Below are 19,567 nucleotides of genomic sequence, written 5' to 3'. Positions count from 1 at the left end.
GTGGGACATAGAAGAAAGGTCTTCCCACAGAGCTTGTAGTCCAGAGGGGCAAGCAGCCAGACAGGCTCACAGCTCTCACAGGAAGTCATAAGTGCCTGTTTTAGAAGAACAGGTAAGGTGCCGAGAATGTGCACAAAAGAGAGAGAGGATGCTGGGTTGGAGGCCTCCCAGGAGGCGGGGAGGGCTGGGTTTTGAAGAACACAAAGAATGGATGCACAGAGCCAGGAGAATGTTCCAAAAGGAAGAGGTGGAGTGGGAGGATGTGTGTTCTGGAGGAGTCGGGGCCGGGGGCATAGGGACAGGAGGGACATTTGGAGCTCTGGGCCCCAGGCCTAGGGGCACCCCTCAAATGTGGCAGCCAAGCTGGGGCTGCTGGGTTGAGGGGGGGCTGTGTGTGAAGCCACGGGGCAATATTCTGGCACGCCTTCCCTGGTTTAAATTTTCTTAATACTTTTGTGGAAAACATTTCTGTATTAAAATAAACATGCAAAAAGACAGAATGCAAAATATATAGAGATATCCTTTAAGATAAAAAAATACAACTTCAGGGAAGTTTCAACTGCCTCCAGAAGGCCCCTCTGTGTGTGCACACCCTTGTGACCAGCAAGGCAACTAAGGGAAGATCTGAGAAGCCTGACGTCCTTGGTAGATAGCACCAGGCCTGCAGATGAGAAAGCAGGCCCAGAGAGGGTGTGTCATGTGCTCGAGGTCACACAGCCCCTGAGCCCCAGAATCAGGCCTGGAACCAGGCTCTCCGTGCAGCAGCCTGCACAGCTGATGAGCGAGCAGGGTGTGGGAGACAACGAAGGGGAACGCAGGCCGTGTGCAAAGAAGAGCTCACAAGGAACACGGAGTGCACTATGGCCACAACACCCAGGTACTCTCCCGCTGGCTTCCGTGGGGCCACCGCTTGCCCCCAGACAGTAGGGGAGGCAGGAAGCACTCCCTCTTTCCTGAGCTTCCTCCTCAGTGTTGTTCTGCAGAGCACAGGGCACCCCTTGCCGATCAAGTGAGCGCCAGAGAAAGGCTCTCAGCCATCTCGGACGCCTCTCCCAGTGGGTGCCCTTCCCACAACAAGGGCGTGTCCTGGGATTGGTGCAACCGGAGAGAACAAGATTCCTTTCCATTTCGGGGTCAGTGAGACAGGTATCACATGGCTAGGAGAATCAAGAGCTATGCTGTGTTCCTAGCAGGAAAAAAACCACTCCAAAACAGGACCTCAAAATGATAAGTGTTGTCTGTGGTTTGGGATTAGCTGAAAATGCTCCTTGACTAGGAGATGGCCGCCACAGTTTGCAATGGGATGCTACCGTCCCTCTTGGCGTCCTTCCCTTTCTTCAGAATGTGCTGAGAGAGTGTGTGAAGGAACCAGCCAACATCCTGGAGATCCTCGGGCCACCTCAAGTACTGTCGTTTCCGCACGAACCCTCTGATGCACTGATGCTTCATCAGCTCATACTGGGATAGGGACCCGACGATCACCAGGATGAGGGCGCCGTCCAGGTCAGACACGCACCTGTTCTGGGCGTAAGTGAAGGCTTCCAGGCACCAGCCGTCTCGGAGGAAGTGTCTGCTCACGAGGCAGACCACCTTCCTGCTGCCCCACACGGCATCCTGGATGTTGGCGATGTGCTCCCGCCCCGGTACGAAGTCTCTTTCTTCAAAGCACAGGTTGAATCTGTTCTGGTCGCTGTACTGAGCATCCAGGTGTCTGAGCAGAGCCCTCTGCACCCACTCGAAGTCTCTGCCGCTGAAGCACAGGTAGGCATCGTATTTGTACGTGTCGGACTCGCAGCGCTCAGCGTAGACCGTGGGCAGCAGTCTGTGGGCCGCCCTGTAACAGATGAAACAAAGGCCCTGGAGCTTGGTGACCACAAGGATGGTCACGAGGAACAGAGTCAGAGTGACCGTGGATGAGATGAAAAGGGAAAACTTTATGACCTTCAAGACCTCCTCCTCATCGCAGCCCTCCATGGACACAGAGGAGAGGGGGGTCCCCGTGAGCTCGTTGGGGTACATGCAGTAGATGTCTGCACGAGACCCAAATACAGTGACGTTGGTCTGGTTGAGCCAAGTGATGAGAGGACGGAGGTCACACTCACAGATGAACCTGTTGTGCGTTATGTCCACGGCTCTGAGGGATGCAAACAAGTCGGGGTCCAGGGACAGGAGCTGGTTTCTGGACACGTCCAGCACCTCCAGGTTCGCAGGCAAGTCACCAGGAGCAAGAGCTGTCAGCCTGTTGGAGTTGAGGTCGAGGCCCCTCAGCGCAGTCAGATCACTAAGTGCCCCCGGCGGGAGGAAGATCAAGTAGTTGTTGTTCAGGTAAAGGATCTGGAGCCGGGAGAGCCCCTTGAACACATCCCAGCAGAAGCCGGTTTCCCAGGCAAGCTGCAACATGTTTCCTCCAAGGAAAAGCTTTTCTAAGCTGCGGCTGCCTGTAGGGCCGTGAGCTCGGCTGCAAGAGGAAAAGCGATTTTGATTCAGAATGAGGACCTGGAGGTCAGGGACCTGGAGGAGGAAGTAGAGATCGTCCAGATCTTCTAGCCTGTTCTCTGATAAGTGGATGAAGTTGGCTTTAAGTCTCATGTTCGGCAAGGTCACCAGTTTATTGCTACTCAAGAAGATAGTGTCTATGCTTGGCAGGAAAGAAATTGTTTTAAGAGCATTGTCCCGGAGATCCAAGGTGTGTAATGTTTTCAGGAACCTGAAGGTCTGGTCCTGAATGATCCCAATATGATTGTTTTGAAGATCAATATAGGCTACCTGAGGGAGTCCATAGAAATCGGAATTGTAAAGCTCCCCCAGAAGGTTATATGACATGTTAAGAACCTGGAGGCTGTCAAGGCCATAAAATGCTTCTCCTGCAATCCTGTTTATCTTGTTGTGGGCCAGGTTCAGGAGCTTCAAGGCCTTGAGGGCCTCAAAGAGTCGGAAGTTCAGGGAGAAGATAAAGCCATGGGACAGATCCAGCTGCAGCACCGCGCTCCCGGCCAGGCCGGCAAACGTGTCCCGGTCGGGGTCCCTGATGTTCTGGAAGCCAAACCCGGGCCCCATGATGTGGTGGGCCAGAACCAGCGAGGAGATCCGGCTCCCGCTGATGGCCCTGCTGAAGTTCCCTGTGATGTCCGCCGTCCAGCCATTGCCAGAAACGTCCAGGGTTTCCAGGACCATGTCTGTGAACGGGTTCATGCACGCGCCCCAGTCCACGGAGACCCTACTGTACAGGTGATTGGCAGCGAGGTTGAACAGGGAGAGGGTTTTCCCTTGGAGCGGCTGGAGCTCCTGTTCACACACGATGGGGATCTGGTTGAGGGAAAAATCAATGGACTTCAGGGAATTCAATTCCCAGAACGAAGGATGAAGCTTAAGGCTACGAATCTCATTTTTGGACAGGTCCAGGCGAGACAAAGACTCTAAGTTTCTGAAATAACCATCTTTTAATATAGTATCAGACAGACCACAGTAGAAGAGTCTTAGTTCAAGCAGGTGGGGCAGCCCCTGAAAAGCATCGGGATGCAGGAAATCCACCTGACTATTGCCCAGGTCCAAGACCCTCAGGTTGGGCAGGTTTCTGAAGGCTTCTCTGCCGATGGTGAAGGGGGTAAACTGAGTCCCGAGCTCCAGCAGCTGCAGCTGCTCCAGGAAGGGGAAGGACGTGGCCGTGACAGTCCGGATATAGTTGAAGCTGAGCAGGAGGACCTGGGTGGTGCTGGGGACCGGCGGCACCTGGGTGAGGTTGCAGGAGCGATACAAGGCCCTCTGACCGTCAGAGGCGCAGGAAGGCATCGCAAGCACAGGGCTGGCCGCAATAATCACCCCGAACAGAAGGTCCAGGTGGCCTCCCATGATCCTGCGGGGAAGGAGGGAGGATGAAAACACAGCCGTCCCAGCTCAAGGCAACTCACCCGGGTCCCTGGGACTCAGGGGCTCCCCCATGACACACCCACTCCCCAAAGCCCTGTGGGCGTAGCCGTGGCTAACCTGTCGGTGTAGATGGCGCTCCTTGCTCTGACCTACACCGCAGTGCTGCAGAGTGAGCACTGTTCTAAGTACCTCAGAAACACTTGACCTTTACAACAAGTCCATTTCTCATTCATTAGTTCATGCAATCGCTTATTCAAGATTTGCAGAGGAAGTTGGAGACAACAGCAGGTAGAGACACATTTGTGCTTCCCCCCCCCCCAAGCCGGGGACCCCTCCTCGCCCACTGACAGCTCCGTAGCTGCTGCCCAGCTGCCCTGGCCAGGGCATGAGCCTGTCCACCCCTCTGCCCTCGCTACACACACACGGCACGTCGCATCACACAAACGCTGGTCCTTCTCGTCACTCTCCAAAGCGCCCCCTGGGTCTACCACGGCCTGTGTGATGGCATGAGTGGGCGTCAGTATAGGGTGTCCATACCTGCGTCTGGCTTGTGTCCCCAGCCCTGCACCTGCTGGTGAGGGGTCCTGCCTCTCGTGTCCGGGGCGCATTCAGCCTGCTCTCAGTGGAACCTCCGAAGGGAAGGGAAGACCCCGTGGCTCAGAGGACAGAGAATGGGGTGAAGGAAGGAGGGGAACAGGAAGCAGGTGCAGGTCTGCACAGAGCGTTAACCCGTGGCCACAGCGACAGCTTCCCGTGGGGCTGGACCACGGCTCTGCAGAGGCTTTGCTCGGCCTTGGGGCTGATTTGTGGTGGGGTTTCCGTGGAAACCCTGAGGCTAAGACACACAAATTACGGCAAATCAGAAGTAGGTGTGGACCCAGAGTTGACCCCAAGCATCCGAACCATGCATTTACTAATCATGGGGAATAACTCGCCGAGAATGTTGATCGGGGCTGCTCATTTCTCCACTATTCCTGCCCGAGGCTGAGGCTGGGGCGGCAGCAGCCGAGGCCCTGCACCTCCCGTGGGCTGCTCAGCCTCCAGCGGCCTGGAGATCCCCCTGCCTGGCTCACTTCTGGCCTCTCCTTGCACTCCCCAGGCGGCTCCCCTCCTCCCCACTTCCTTGGTCTACCTCTGCCTGTCTTCCCAGCATCATCTGGACAAGTGTGTGCCACACGTCCACCATGTGCTGGGCGCTGTTTGGGGCACAGGAGGGGGTGAACAACCCGGCCACACTTGTCCTCGCGGGCTTATGTTCCAGTGCAGGGAAGCGGGGAAGGGGTGACACCCAACAGAAGGAACATAAACTGGGAACATGGAGACGAGGACCGTGAGGGTGGGGGGCTACCAGCTATTTGTACAGTGGCCAGGAAAGCCCTCCCCGATGACATTTTATTTGAGCAGAGACCCAACCAAGGGAAGAACAGGAAAAGGAGAGGCCCAGTGTCTGGGGTGGCAGTTCCACCACATGGGGTCCTGTCTGCCACCCCAAACTCTGTCCAACCTCAGGGCCTTGGCACATGCTGCTTCCTCTCTGCTGCTCACATGGCTGGATCCCATGTCGACACTTCCTCAAGAGCCTTCCCACACACTCGCTATTCGCAGTAACTCCCCTGCCCCCTGACTCTCTGGTAACCACCTTGCATATTTCTTTGAAAGCCACGATCCCAAGCCCTTAATTACCTCATGCAACCACTGGTTTCCTTATCTGTTGTCTGTCTCCCTGCTCAGCTACGTTCACCGTCAGCGCAGCAAGCGTTAGGAAGGATGCGTGCTGCTAAAAAAGGAAAAACAAAGTGGAATGAGTCACCCCGCCGGCAAAGAAACATCAGGGTATTTGATGCTGGAGGAACTGACTCTGTTAAGAAGAAAACTGCATTTTATCCACAAAACATCCCGTGTAGCACAGGGGCTCCCGACGGGGAAGCTGTCTCTGCAGGAACATCCGGTGAGCACGCAGGGGGTTTTGGGGTGTTTTGGTCATGAAGAGGAGGCGAGGGGAGCCCCCCAAGGAGCGGGGAGGCTCACTGGGCGCCCGTGCCTGGAGATGTGCTGCCAGGCAGCCCAGGGGGCGAAAACCATGCTCAAAACCAGCTCAGAGCCTGACTCTCTTCTCGGGGCCAACAACGTACTTTCTGCACTGTTTTACTATATACTGAGTTTTCCAGGCGTGTGACCACTTGTAACTCTGGGGAAGATCGGACCTTGTTTGGTTTGCAGCTTGATGAGGAGTTACTGCCTATTTCAGAAAATCCCTTCATGGTGCCCAGGGCCCCCAGGGGGGCGCCTGGAACCGTGTGTGTGTGTGTGTGTGTGTGTGTGTGTGTACACGTGCATGTGCGTGCATGTGCATATGTGTGCGTGCACACACGTGTGAGTGCACGTGTGTGCATATGTGGGTGTGCATGTGTGTGCGAGTGTGTGCACACACGTGTGCGCCTGTGCGTATGTGTGCGTGCGTCAGTGTGCAGGTGTGTGCACGCACGTCTGAGTGCACGTGCATGTGTGCGCATGTGTGTGCCTGTGCGTGTGTGTGTGCATGCACACGTGTGCGGGTGTGCACGTGCGTGTGCATACACACGTGTGTGAGCCAATTTATTCGGCCCTCATTTCTAAATGTCAAATATAATTTTACAAAAGTTAAAGAAATGTCCGTTGAATATTTTCCTACGTCTCTTAAATCCAAACTTATTCTTTGTATGTGAGTGTGAGAGTCCAAATCACTCATTTTGTCTCCTCGTGTGGAGCTCATATTAATTCGTCAAAAATGACTTTCCCTTTAATTTCTTTTGGATATTCCTGCTGGGACATCATATTGATTTCTTTAAAATGATGTGTATGGTAGATTCGATTAGATCTGTGATTCCATTTCAAAATGGAAAAGTTTGGTCCTTTAAACGTTTGTTGTAAAAAGCTGCTTTCATAAGCTCTGTGGCCCCGGGTAAAGCTTCCAGTCCCTTCTTTCCATGTTCACTATAAGTGCCATGGTGATTAAAGCCACATAATCTTAGGTATGATTTCCACGCACATAGCTTGTGGCTCTCTCTCTCTCTCTCTCTCTCTCTCGGATTATCAGACTGACTCACAAAAGCAAAACTGCCACTTTCTTCCTCGGTGAACTTCTTTTGGATTCAGGTGGGCCTTGGAGCCAGTGACCTTGTATTTACAGAAGAGACACCTGCGTTCTGGGAAGTGGGGTCCAAGTTAAGAGTGATATCAGTAGAGAAAGTGGGGACTGGTCAGAAAGCAGAAATGGGTCAGGACAGGTGCAGTGTGACGGCCCCCTGGCAGCCCCAGCCCCGCGTGGGCACCGGCTCTGGGACAACACCGTCCCTGTCATCCCGATTCCTGAGCAAACCAGCCTGGGAAGGGCAGCCTGGCACCTTCGCGGAGACGAGACGAGAGATGGCAGTTTCCTGCGGTGACCCTACCTCGGGCTCTGGGCTGTGGTTCCAGAATCTCGTGTGGCTCTGGCGGCCCGGGCTGAGCCACACGGTGGGAGGAGAGGATCTCAGGAGGCAGATTCTCCTGGAGACACACACAGATTCTCAAATGTGCTTTGAAGGAGGCAGGAAGAACACTGAGGATGCAGGAGACACGTGGTTGGGGAAGACCACACTCTGTGTCCTGCAACCTTCTTCCCGTCTCACGGTAGGAACAGGGCCCTAAGGCAATGCGCAGGGACACTCGAACACCAGCCTCCCTGAGCAGCCGCAGACCACACTCTACAGTCGTTCTTAAATACTTTGAGGTCACGAACCCCTTTGAGACTCCGATAGCTCTGATTCCTTGACCTCCAAAAAATGCACATACACATCATCTTCGAGGGTACATGGACCTCCCGACGTCTGCTCCTTCTAGCCCATCACTCACACGGGGACAACCAGCACATTTCATATTCCAGAACAGGGCTCAGAAAACGTTCTGCAAAGGCCCGGATGGTGAATATTTCAGGCTTTGCAGTCCAAATACCACAGTTTGCCAAGCTTTGTTCTAGAACAGAATAGAAACTTTGATTTCACCAATGAGGATTTTCAGTGAGTGTAAGATAAACACGTTCTGATACTGAGCCACCAGGATTTGCAGGAAGAACTCACTCGGCCCCCAAGCTGCTGACAGTCTTGCAGCTGCTGTTTTGTTCAAACATTAGAATGAATTCTCCTCTTATGTAACCAGACAGAATAATCCCCGCAGAGACACGCAAGCGAGAACACCAGCTCAGAATAACACAGCTGAATCTCCTAGTTTCGGTTTTGCCTTTTACAGATGACTCCTTGCTGGCCCCCAAATGCATACCCTGGGCTAGGGGGCTCGGCCCTGAATTCGTGGCGATAACGAGTGATACACGGGAGCCCCAAACAACACGCTCCAAGATGCTGAGTTCTCCAGTCCGCGGTACAAACAGTGAGGTGGGTAAGGCCAGCTGAATGGGTAGGTTTTAAAGAAAATTATTTGGGCTTATGTTGTGTTACAAAGATACCATGTAGACCGATTTTCATATGAAATACAGAAAGGTATGAAACCCTACATTTCTACCTCTGAAGGGGGCTTCGGGGGTCAAGTTCCAGGACAGGTGAGCCGACAGACGCGGGGAGGTGGGACCCCCCAAGCGGAACGGCCTGGAATGTGAGCCAGAAGCCCACATGGGTTGAAGTAAATATGTACCAGTCGTGTCATAGGGCACATCGAATCTAACAATGAGAACCAGGCTGTTAAGTTGCCCCAGACGCCGTCAGACCTCCACGAGATGGGCGGCACGCAGCACGTGGGAGCAGGTGTGGACTTCGGGGAGTCCAAGAGAGAAGACCAAGGGCCCCTATCTGGGGTGGAGCGGAGGGAGGGGGAGGGTGCGTGCATGCGGAGCAAGTCCCTGAGGACGCGAGGAGGATGCACTGGCTTCTCCCCAGGCTCTGCTGCAGAGAGCAGCCACCTAGTGGTTAGGGAGCGGCGGGTGCAGGACGCGGACACGCGTTGCTGAACTGTTACTGAGCAGATGATGGCCAACGGCTGACCCTGCTAACTGCTCCGGCATCAGGCAATATGCACGTTCCTTCCTCAAAATCCTGTGCTACGCAAATTCGCACAACAAAAACAGGGGCTTCTGGGGAAAGGGGCTAGCGTCCAACACTCAAAAGCTTCCCCAATGGCACCAAAAAACCTGATAAAGAGAAGGCAGCGCAGTTGTCTGGATGTTACGCGGTGATGAAAGCTACAGGGCAGGAGACCTCCTTCACCTTGATGGACGCCCGAGGCCGCGTCCCAGGCTTGCACTGAGCTGCACGAGGTGGGGGGCGCAGGTGGACAGCAGTGACAGCAGAGGTGGGTGGGTGTTCGTTCAAAACACACGTGGGGAACCGGGGTCCCTGACAGGTTCTCAAGTGTGTCTTTTTTATTCACATGTGGGGTGGCTCAGGGGGGCACAGTTTTCTCCATTTAAACCTAAGAAACTGTCCACAAGCCCGCGTGAAATTCACATTTCCTAGCATGTGACTCCAGCAAACTCGTTATTCAAAGCACGCGTTAGAGCAGCACTGGCTGTGCTCCAGGTCAAGGCTAATGGTTCCAACTCTGAAGACAGAAGCTGCCGTTCTGTCTGGGAGCCGTGGCAGAGCCTGGAGAGCCTGCAGGACAGGCTTGGGGACCCGCTGGGGCCGGTGGGCCGACTCAGGTCCCAGAGGGTCAGGGACCTGGGTGGATTTACTCCCCAGCCCTGGGGAGCTCACGCTTCAACCGGGGAGGGACAAGCAGAGAAGATCTCACCCGGGGCCATAGGTCAGAGTCGCCGCAGGAGACTGGGGGCGAGGAAGCCCAGGCCTCCCGTAGACCAGGGACAGGACACAGCCTTACAATGGGCCTCTGGACTCTCAACAAATGTGTGACCTTTCTGCACATGCAAACCAGAGACTCCCTGGTGTAGACGAATGGTTCTTGAACTTGGCCATACTTCAGAATCACCAGAGACGTGGGAACAGTACAGGTGCCTGGGTCCCATCGGAGAGATGGTTTAGTCGGTCTGGGGACAGTGGGGGCGTCCGGAGGGGCTACATCGCTCACTCCAGGGGATTGCAAGCACAGAATGTCAGCTAGGCTAGCCTCGCAGCTGCCACACCCACTCGCCCCAGAACCGCCTCGGGCACTCGACACGATCCCACTCTGGGCCCGTTCCCACAGGGACAGGACGCAGGAAGAGCAGCATGGTGCACTACCGCCGAGATGGAAGCAAGCCATCGTCCATGACAGACGAGTAGGTGGACAAAACGTGGCACACACACGTATGATTCAGCCTTAACAGGGAGGAGACTCCGACGCCTGGTGTGACCTGGCGAACCTCAAGGACATCCTGCTCAGTGACATGAGCCAGTCACAGAGGCCAAAGACAGCGTGATTCCACAACTAGGAGCTAGCTGGTGTCTGGGCTCTGGGGGCAGCCAGAGCGGCAGAGTCAATGCATCTCAACACTCCCGCCAAGCGCTGTTAATTACGATAATGAGACCAGAGCGAAAAGGGTCAGCAGCTCTCCCGTTTGAGAATTCACTTAGCTTTGATCCCAGCCGTTAGCAGAGCGGACACCCTTTCTTGAGCTAATGACCGGGACAGCAGACCAGCCGGCCTACGCTTGGGTGAGTCCTGGGCACGTGTCTCCACACTTAGCCCCGGGCAGGGGGCTCCTCGATCCTTCACAGGTAACACTGGTCCTGGGCCCTGGGCAGCACCTGGGCATCTGATCTGGGCTGCAGCTGCCTCTGGCGGGTGACGGCTCACAGCAGGCAGGCGCGGAGGACTCGCCGAGAAAAACGCTGACTTCATTTCCAAATGGGGATTGGGAGAGCTTCTCCAGAGTCCATGTGGCAGTGAAAATTCCAAACTGAATCCAAAGGCAAGTGTGGAGGGCTGGATGAAGCCTCGAGGCCAGGACACTGGGTGGAGTCGAAGGACACATGTGTTTACGAGCAGAACACGGCATCCTGCGGACACAGGCCTGCCAGGGGGCACCAGGGAGGCCATGCTGTGGCGAGGGCCACATCCTTCTAAAAGCCATCTTTCTGTAAATCAGAATTCCGCTCCTGTGGACAGGCGTTGTCTCTGGCTCTCTGCCATGCCACCTGCAGCCAGGATATACCATGTGGGCAGGTGTCCCCTGAGTGAGTGAATTTGCCACATCCTGCCACTGGGCCGTCCCTCCTGCTCCGTGGTCCCCCCAGGCACTGCTGCCCGCATGCTGGGGCCTGATCTGCATTCCCTGAGTCCCCTGAAGGGCCTGGTCTAGGCAGAAGCCGGGTCCTGGTCACGTCCCTCCTGGCAGGGAGCACTGATCTGTGAGCACGACACCACCAGCATCTGACGGTGAGTCTGTGCCTTCTTCCTGCTCATCTGGACACAGCTGGAAGTATCCTTCTGGACATCTGTGGCACCAAATTCTGAGCTCCTTCAAACTGGCCCAGCCCTGTGTCGTGTATTTCTGTCTTCAATGTACATATTCTTCAAACCTAGCGAGGTGGGCAAGGAAGCCTCCAGTGTGACCTCAGTGCAGCTGGTGGCCAATCGTTTGAGGTTCACCCCAAGTCCCTGCCAGCATCGACTCCCCTCCCTTCTGGTCATGGCCCTGCCACCCCCACCCCGCCCGGGCAATGCGGGGACTTCCCAGCTGGTCCCCCACTGACACGTGCACCCCTCACTCAGCTACCCAAGGGAGCCAGCGAGCACAGCTCTGGTCAGAAGCCCTCACTGGCTCCTTCTGCCCCTGGAGGTCACACTCTTTGGGGCAGAAGGCTTGGGGTCCAGGCGCCGTGGACTGTAGATGAACTCAGGCCAACCCGCCCTCCTGTACGACCATGCAGTCTGGGCCTCTGCTCCAGACCTAGCCTGCCATCCCAGGACCTGGTCTCCACCCGAGTTCTCTGCTGGGGCTGGACCCCGGGCTTGGAGTGCTTCTGTCTGTCCCAACGGCCCAGCCAGTCAGCTCCAGCTGACTCATCACAGGCTGCCTGAGAAGCCAGCCCAGCAAGCACACAATCCTCACACCCCATGGGCATGTTTTCTCTCCCCGCCCTGATGTGCTGGTCACACCCCCACGACAGCATATTTATTATGTGATGCCTTCCCCCCTTGACTGCACAATTCTTGAGGGCAGGGACCCGGTTTTTATTCATGCTGTATCTCTGAAGTAATGCAGTTTAAACACCCCCGCAATATTTCCCACTAATACTCTGAAGATTCATTTCCATCAGGAGTACTCACCTCCCAGGCCTAACACAGGGAGCTCCTGACACGGCCTCTTCACTCTAGGGGCCCAGGCCCCTGACTGTTCCACGACTTCCGTTCCTGAGACCATAGGAACTTCATTAGTGACAATGGTGGTCAGTGTTAATTTGGTGAATCAGGAGAAAAGGCTTTGCTTTTCCTAAAGGAGAGAAGCTAATTAAGGGGGAGAAACAGAAAACATTACGCATGTGTTTTTCTTTTCTTTTTTGTTTTTTAAAGATTTTATTTATTTGTTTATTTATTTATTGAGAGAGACAGAGAGAGCATGCATGAGTAGTGGGGAGGAGCAGAAGGCGAGGGAGAGAAAGAATCCCTAGCAGACTCCCTGCTGAGCACAGAGTCCAACGTGGGGCTCGATCTCACGACCCCAAGATCATGACCTGAGCGGAAACCGAGAGTCGGAAGCTTAAACAACAGAGCCACCCCCACGCCCCTGTGCACCTGTTTTTCTGTGCCATACAGCAATTGTCTTCGTAGAAGAATTTGAAACTCAGGTGGGTCTCTTATGGAGCGGAATTTTAATTGGAAAAGACCAAGACCATTTTGTGAGTCAAGGCACGTGGCACTTCAGAGCTGAAGGTCCTTGGAACTCTCAGGCCCAGCCCCTGGTTCAGAAGGTGGTGACAGAGCCAGGCAGACGGGCAACTCGCTTCCTTGTGACTCTAGAGAGGGAAACGCTACCCTTTCACAATCAAATGCATTCTTTACCAAATCACTGTGGTGCTGAGGAAGGGTCTCCGTGGGACCTGAACGTCCCTTCCGTGACCTCGCCGTGGGCATTTGGCCACGAGGCTCAACGAAGCACAGGATGTGGACAACGCTCACTGCTCCACGGGGAGCACAGGACTTGAGGTTTCTGGGGCAAACAGCTAAGGTCACCACCAGACTGTGACATTTCTAAGCAGTCCGTCTGAGTGAGGGGACACTGACTAGGAAATCATCAGGGCTCAGATGGAGGACGAGGGGTCTTGCCAGTTGAACTGATGTCTGGCACTTTGCATCACTGCAGAGGTGACTGCACTGGTGCTCAGAGAGGCGAGGCGCTGGCTCGGGGTCACACGTCCGTTAAACTGAGGGCGGGGCTTACACCCAGCTGTAAATTTAGTCCTCATTTTGATCTTCCGAAAAAAACCCGGATGGAATATACCGGGAAATATGTACAGAGGTGAGAGGGTGCTCTGCACGGGAATCACCCGGAAATGCTGCTGAAAAGCAGATTTAGTCCGCAGGCGGGGCTGGGAGGTGAGACTCTGTCTCTGGAGCAAGCCTCCGGGTGATCCGGACGCGGCGGGTTCACTGACCACAGCCCGAGCGGCAAGAATACTGACCTGTCCTCTGTCACCGCTCACTGCTCGAACAGATGCTGCCCGATCACTTCTGAGAACGGGCCACGTTACTACATTCACCCCTAAGTCTTCTCAGCCCTGGAAGGTGTAGCACCAGATGGTTGCTAACGGGGATCAGTTGAAGCCTCTGAGGCGGGGGCCGGACAGGCCACGCAGGTTTACAAGCAGCACAGCTGCGGACCCAGGTGCGCGGGCGCTCCCCCCGCCGACCGGCAGGGGGCGGCAGAGGGTGGACGCCAGGGGTGCAAGGTGCTGGCGCGCTCCGAGAGCGGGCTCGCCCAGGATGGGGACGTCTTCTTCCAGAGCGCGCGGGGCTCAGAAGGGATTAACCACCCGGCCCATGCGCGCTCCGAACTCTGCATCAGTTTTGATGGGCCGGGGGGAAATCAGAATGAGGACCAAGTTTGCGGCTGGATTCAAGTCCTGGCTCCCAGTTCAATGGCTGTGTGACCTTGAGCAAGCGCCTAGCCCCTCTGAGCACCAGCGCGAACATCTCTACACTAGGGACAGAAACAGTTCCTACTTTCCTTGGGGCCACTCCAGTGCCCGACCCAGAGAAACCAGTTACTGATGCGTAAGCCTCTAATATTTCTTGCTTAAGTACAGAAACATCATTTAACCAAGTGCACCTCGCCAGAAATGCCCTCCCTTTAGGAACCACTGAAGGGGAACGCGGAGCAGGAAAGGGAGTTTCTCCCTATGCTGGGGCAATCTGCTGCTTCCCTCTTCTGCACTCACCGGAAATTATGTAAAATCTTGCCTCATTGCGTTTAATATCTTCAGGTGGCTGTCTCCCCAAACCACAGCGGCATCCAGAGGCACTGGTATTCTGAAGACAGTATGTGGAAAACCCAACAGAATGGCTTCTCTTCCGTCTGTTCATTGCACATTCCTCAGCACAGTTTTAAAACATCTGATGGAAAAAAGTAATTCCATTTGAGTGATTTTTAAAGACCAACAGCCAGCATGATGCCTTTAAACTTTGCGAAAAGCGAGCTCGCCAAGGAACTGATTCTCTCTACCTGTCTGCAGGTTCACCAGTACTCTCGGTTAGAACATTCACATCAGACGCTCTGACAGCCTCCCCGAATGCAACTCAGATGGCCAAGCAAATTGCCAGGACAGAGGGGCAAGCAACAAGGTCGGGAGCCAGAAACTGTAGAAAGCTGGGAAGCCCCACATCGCATCCGAAGTAATGACAGACAATCTGCTCTCAGAGCTGTGGAAATCATCGGGATTGTGATGTAAACTGAGGCAGTTGCGGGGGGGGGGGGGGGGGGAGGCACAGGGAAGGAAAACCTATTAAACTATGATGCGTTCACGGAATGGAAATGTGAGGAGAGATTACACCACACTTGAGAAGGCAAGGGGAGGAGGGAGTCTGGCCAGGAGGAGGGGTCCTACGTCTCCCCTCCCACGGGCAGAGGAGGGAATATTTCACTGGTGGCTCCCCAGGGACTGGGGGGAGGGGGGCCAGGGGAACAGGCCCTGCTGGAAGTGCGTGCTCTTGCACTGTGCCCAGCCTCCCGGGCCCCAGGGACGTTGTGAGGGTGGGATCGGCCCTGGGCTGGGTGCCAGGAGGCTGGGCTCCATTTCGGTTGGGGTAGACTTGGCCAGAGACTTGGCTGTAACTTGCTGTGGGTGGTAACTTCCAAGATGCAGGAGCCCAGGGCCAAAGCCCTGGGCTGGGAGAGGGGAAAGCCAGGTTCTGGTCCTCCTCTGGCCACCATCTGGGCATCCTTGATGAGTTTAATTTCCTTTGTCCCCTTTCTGAATGTGCATCATAATGAGGGTGACCTGGAAGCCAGGTGTGTGGCCAGAGTGTGCCTGGGAGTAGCTTGCAGGGTGTTCCGGCTTAAACAGGGGTCAGATCTCTTATCATTAAGACAAATGAAATCTTCTCCTGATGCGACCACTCTTTCCTTCGTGGCCAATCCCTCAGACATGGAGCGTAAGGACCGCCCTGTGCCTCCACTGCCCATTGCCTGGCCTCCACTGGCCCCACGGCTTCCCCACAGCTCCTGCTGGAGCTCGCCGCCTCCTCATCGATTCTGGTCTGATCTGCCCACTCTCTCCTGTAGCACTGATACGTGGGCCCGTTTCTCCTTGAAATACCTCCTGATTTGTCCTCCTTGACTTCCCTCCAGTCTTTCTGTCATCCTGTTTTCCAGCCGTTCCTTCTCCTTCCCCCACCCTCTGGCTCGCAGGCTCTCACAAGTTGGACTGTCCCCACGACTCACGCTCCCAGGATCTCTCTCGGACCCTGGCCTCACCTGGACTCAGAGTGAGAAGCACCTCAGTGGATCTGTCCCCGACTCTCATGACACCACCTCCACCTGCCTGGCGGTGGTAAGTTGGCCTTCCGCTTTACTCTCTCGGTCTAACTCATCACTAAGTCCCACCTTTTCTCTTCCAAATGTCTCTAGAATTATCCTTCCTTCTGCATGTTCATCGCCCTGGTAGGCCCCAGCTCCCAAGGAGGATGTTAGCCCCGGGGGTTCATCAAGACACACCCAATCTCTGCCTTCAGGGAGCAAAGGTCCTGAGCCCGGAGGCAGTCAGGCAGGGCGTGATGAGGTTATAGGACCATACGTGGTGCCACCGGGCAGATGAGGACACACACCCAGCCTGAGGGGACCTCTGCAGGGGACATGGGCATGGACACTGTTCTGAGGGACAGGAGCAGTCAGCCAGGGAGAGCAGGGGGCAGTCCCCGCAGAGGCTGCTAAGCAGCGCAGTCAAGGGTGGGGAGGGAGCCCAGGCCCCCAGGACCCGTGGGTGGAGTGGCCCGGAAGGTGCAAGTGTGAGCTTGTGGGATGGGTGGGGCTGGGGTGGATATTCTCCAGCCAAGAAGGACCTGCGCTCCGTCCTGGGGGCAGTGGGGGCCGCTGGGGGTTTGGACTCCTGCCGCTGCACTGAACACAAATGCCTCAAGCCCTCTGGGATTTGGCCCCACCAAATTTATCCAGTCTTACAGTGCCAATAAGAATGCTTAGCCCACACCTTCCGCACCGAGTAGGCGAGGGGCTTCCCCGCATCCCGTTTGTGGCTGGGCTGCAACCAAGGATTATTTACTAAACTACTGCTTTGTGCAGGACACCAGCGTTGGCTCAGATTCCCCAAATGAGGGAGACGCAGCCCTGCCCAGGAAGTGGGGCAAAGACCCCTCCCCTCTAATAGGCCGTCCAGGGGACAAGAGCACTGACAGAGATCCATGCAAGGAGCAATGGAAAACGGAGGCGTTGTTCTCCAGCTCTGCCTGTGGTCTTCATTGGAGAGGGTGCCCTTTGACATGCTTCTTAAAAAACCCTCAGAAGATTCCCCAACAGGGCATCCTGGGTAGGAGAGCAAGCATAAGGAGAGTGAGGCACGCAAAAAAGACCCAGTCAGAACCTTCTGGAAGATCAGCGTGTCAAGGGACACGAAGACAGTAGCCAGAGCTGGAAAGGGAGGCAGGGGATCTAGCAGGCAGTGAGTGCCTTTGCATATCCGAAGCCTTAGAATATTATCGTTGGGCCTTCTTCCCCTGCCAGGCCCAGTCCCTGACTGCCCTTTCTAAATCCCAAGAAAGACAAGTAGTTCCCCAAGGCCCTGAGGTCTTTACCAGCCTGCACTGGCTGTCTTCTTTGAACTAGCAGATGACAGCACGCAATTTCACACTTAGTGGCTCTCATAATTGCACAGGTGCTGGTTTGCCTCCCCCCCCCCCAACCCGGGAGCCTCTGGAGGGCAGGAACAGTGCCACAGCCTGGAGTGGGCCCAGCAGAGCAGAGTGGGGGGGGGGGGGGCTGCAAAGCTAGCACGGGGGGTCACTGGGGGTCACCCTAGAATGCAGCCGGACTGAAGTCTGGACCCGCCAGCTGCATTCTTTTCCACGAAACGAAGCACGAAACAGACACATCCAGACCCAGGAACTGCACATCCCAGGGCTTTCTGCTGAGTATGTGAGCGGGCAGAAACAACCAGGCCTACTCTGATCTCCACACTCAGCAAAGCTGAACTTCCCAGTGCACACGCAGACCAACAAAGGAGGCTCTGTGATGCTGGACACAACTTCCTGAGAAGTCTTTCTTCCAAGAAAACAAAACCAAAAACCTGGCAGGGCCAGCTTTGCATTCAGACCGTGGACTCAACACTCCCTGCTTTGCTGAGAGCTGACATGCTCAGGATGATCCCGAGACAGCACTTAGCATGGGAGGACCTCGGAGGCTGAGAGGCACAGGTGGCTGTTAAAATGTGCGTAGTAATTAGCTTTGGCCTGCGCCCTTCCCCTGGAACCTCCTGGAACCTGCTTGCAATCCCACAAGTAAGGGATTAGTATGCAGCATCACAGACCTTCTCCCAGGGCCCTGCCCCACCATGTGCCCTGGAACTGGCTGTGCCGGGCTCACCAGGAAGTTGCTGGCTACTATCTTCTACCCAGGAGAACAAGGGTGAAGCAAGTCAGGGACCCAGGGGTACTGGACAGATTTATCAAGGCTCAGCCAGGCTGAGTAAACGCAGGGAAAAGTGATTGCTTGCGGGTCACTGTGCAGGACGGGCGTGTTCGAGCACGAGGTGACTACACAGCTAAACCACGGGGAGGAGAAAGCCCCTGCCAACGAATCCCACCCAGCATGGTCTCTGCGGGTAGGCTTCCCCGGAGCAGCGCATCCCTCCCCTCTAAGATCAACCAAACCCACCCTCACGCCTGGGAGGATGTCATTCCAGCCGTGGTTTCCCCTGTGTTGGTCGGCAGATTGTTGATAACGTAAAGGCAAACAATATTTACCGTGGAGGCTGCTTTCCCGTGCTCTGGGTGGGCAGGGCTCAGGCCTGTCGGGCCGCTGGGCAGCGTTCTGGGGTTTCCACGGCCCTGCGGGCGTGCCTGTCTCCCTTTTCCAAGACCGTGAAGCCACTTGCCCCTCCCAGGTTGGGACGAAAGAGAAAGTGACAAAGTCTGACAACGTTCCAAAGGTGGGGTGCGAGGGACCTCGTCAGAGCCGGGGCTTTGCGGTGGGCCGCCCGCCGGACAGCAGCCCGGCACCAGCCGGCCACCGCGGGTCCAGGAAGGACAGCCCCAAGCGGCTCGGTCCCTGCCCGGTCCACTGCCCGGGGTCCTCGCCCACCTCTGGGGAAGGCTCCCAGCTCAGCCGGCTCCCCCACGCGCTCCTCCCAACCCCTCCTCCCGGAAGGCCCCAGGCCCCGCCCACAAGCCTGCCCCAGCCCCGCCCCCGGACAGATCCTGCCCTGCCCGCCTGCCCCCGCCATCGGCCCGACCCAGGCCAACGACCAGGCCCCACCTACTTGCCGGCCCGGGCAGGCCCCGCCCCGCGGCCCGGGTAACCTCTTTCAGCTCATTGACCCTTGGAGGGACCTCCTGCTCCAACCCCCGAGCCCTTTGGACGCGCCCCGGAGGCTCTGCGGCTACTGGGACGAGGCAGAATGTAGGGGAATCCGTGGGCGTGGGGGCGGGAGGGTGGGACGCGCAGGTGCTGGGTGCTTGAGGCGCCCGGGAGCCAAGGGGAAGAGGCCACCCCGGGACTGTCCTTGGGGTCATCCAGGCCAGCGCGGCCGCCCCTCCTGCTGGGTGCAGAGGAGACCTGAAGTAACCGCCCAAAGGCACAGCCAAGCCGGAGAGGAGGCGCTCCCGGACTCCCTGCGCAACGCTCCCTCCCCTTGGCCAAACCTCCAGGCTGGTTTCCAAGATCTTGAGAGACTTAGAGCAGCAACGGGCGGGCGGGGCTGGGGCTCATCCCAGGACCCTGAGATAATGACCTGAGTGGAAGGCAGATGCTTAGCCCATTGAGCCACTCAGGTGTCCCAATACTCTAGATTTTAATGGACAAATCAAGTGACAGTCCTCAGCTGGGAGCGGCAAAGATTTTGGTCACCAGCTTCTCCCGAGCCACAAAGAGAGAGAATGGGAGCTCTCACTCAAGGGGCACACATGAGAAGACCCTAGCTGTTCTGGCCATTCACGTGTGAGTTCTCGCCACCCCAGTGACCTCCTCTGTCCAAAGACAGGGCCACGGAGCAGGGCCTGCGTCCCTTGGAGCCAGGAGCAGCGCTGAGGAGAGGGCTTGGCATCCTAACACTGCCTGGGGTGTTCC

At 56.1% G+C, this 19,567-nt stretch overlaps 1 protein-coding gene and 1 long non-coding RNA gene across 4 annotated transcripts; one reads left to right on the top strand and one right to left on the bottom strand.

Annotated features, from left to right (window-relative positions):
- Positions 1–511: 511 nt before the first annotated feature.
- TLR5 (toll like receptor 5) lies at positions 512–18,636 on the bottom strand. Of its 3 annotated transcripts, none has more exons than XM_048225212.2 (6): positions 18,247–18,636; positions 14,214–14,388; positions 12,106–12,282; positions 5,551–5,644; positions 4,405–4,702; positions 512–3,853 (listed from the first exon to the last, which is right to left on the bottom strand). In XM_048225212.2, exons 5-6 carry the CDS (start codon positions 4,473–4,475, stop codon positions 1,273–1,275), a joined length of 2,652 nt encoding a protein of 883 aa, XP_048081169.2. In that variant the 5' UTR covers positions 4,476–4,702; positions 5,551–5,644; positions 12,106–12,282; positions 14,214–14,388; positions 18,247–18,636; the 3' UTR covers positions 512–1,272. The 3 variants fall into 3 exon arrangements, with proteins under 3 accessions (XP_048081169.2, XP_026365261.3, XP_026365262.3); XM_026509476.4 differs by having other exon boundaries at positions 12,106–12,268; XM_026509477.4 differs by having other exon boundaries at positions 12,106–12,189.
- Positions 5,307–14,723, top strand: LOC125283470 (uncharacterized). The gene is made up of 3 exons (XR_007191369.2): positions 5,307–5,815; positions 8,134–8,276; positions 14,508–14,723. It is a non-coding gene; the product is annotated as an uncharacterized LOC125283470 (long non-coding RNA).
- Positions 18,637–19,567: the final 931 nt, after the last annotated feature.

The sequence above is a fragment of the Ursus arctos genome, unplaced genomic scaffold (genome assembly GCF_023065955.2).
Source record: "Ursus arctos isolate Adak ecotype North America unplaced genomic scaffold, UrsArc2.0 scaffold_2, whole genome shotgun sequence".
Classification (NCBI taxonomy): domain Eukaryota; kingdom Metazoa; phylum Chordata; class Mammalia; order Carnivora; family Ursidae; genus Ursus; species Ursus arctos.
This window is presented reverse-complemented; position numbering and strand designations above follow the sequence as displayed.

What these genes read in the sequence shown, in the direction of transcription:
- TLR5 (XM_048225212.2), bottom strand. Translation starts at nt 4,475, where the DNA reads ATGCGCCCCGGACACGAGAGGCAGGACCCCTCACCAGCAGGTGCAGGG. An exon ending in GGGACACAAGCCAGACGCAG is followed by an intron (nt 3,854 to 4,404) that starts GTATGGACACCC and finishes CCTTCCCCGCAG; the next exon opens with GATCATGGGAGGCCACCTGG.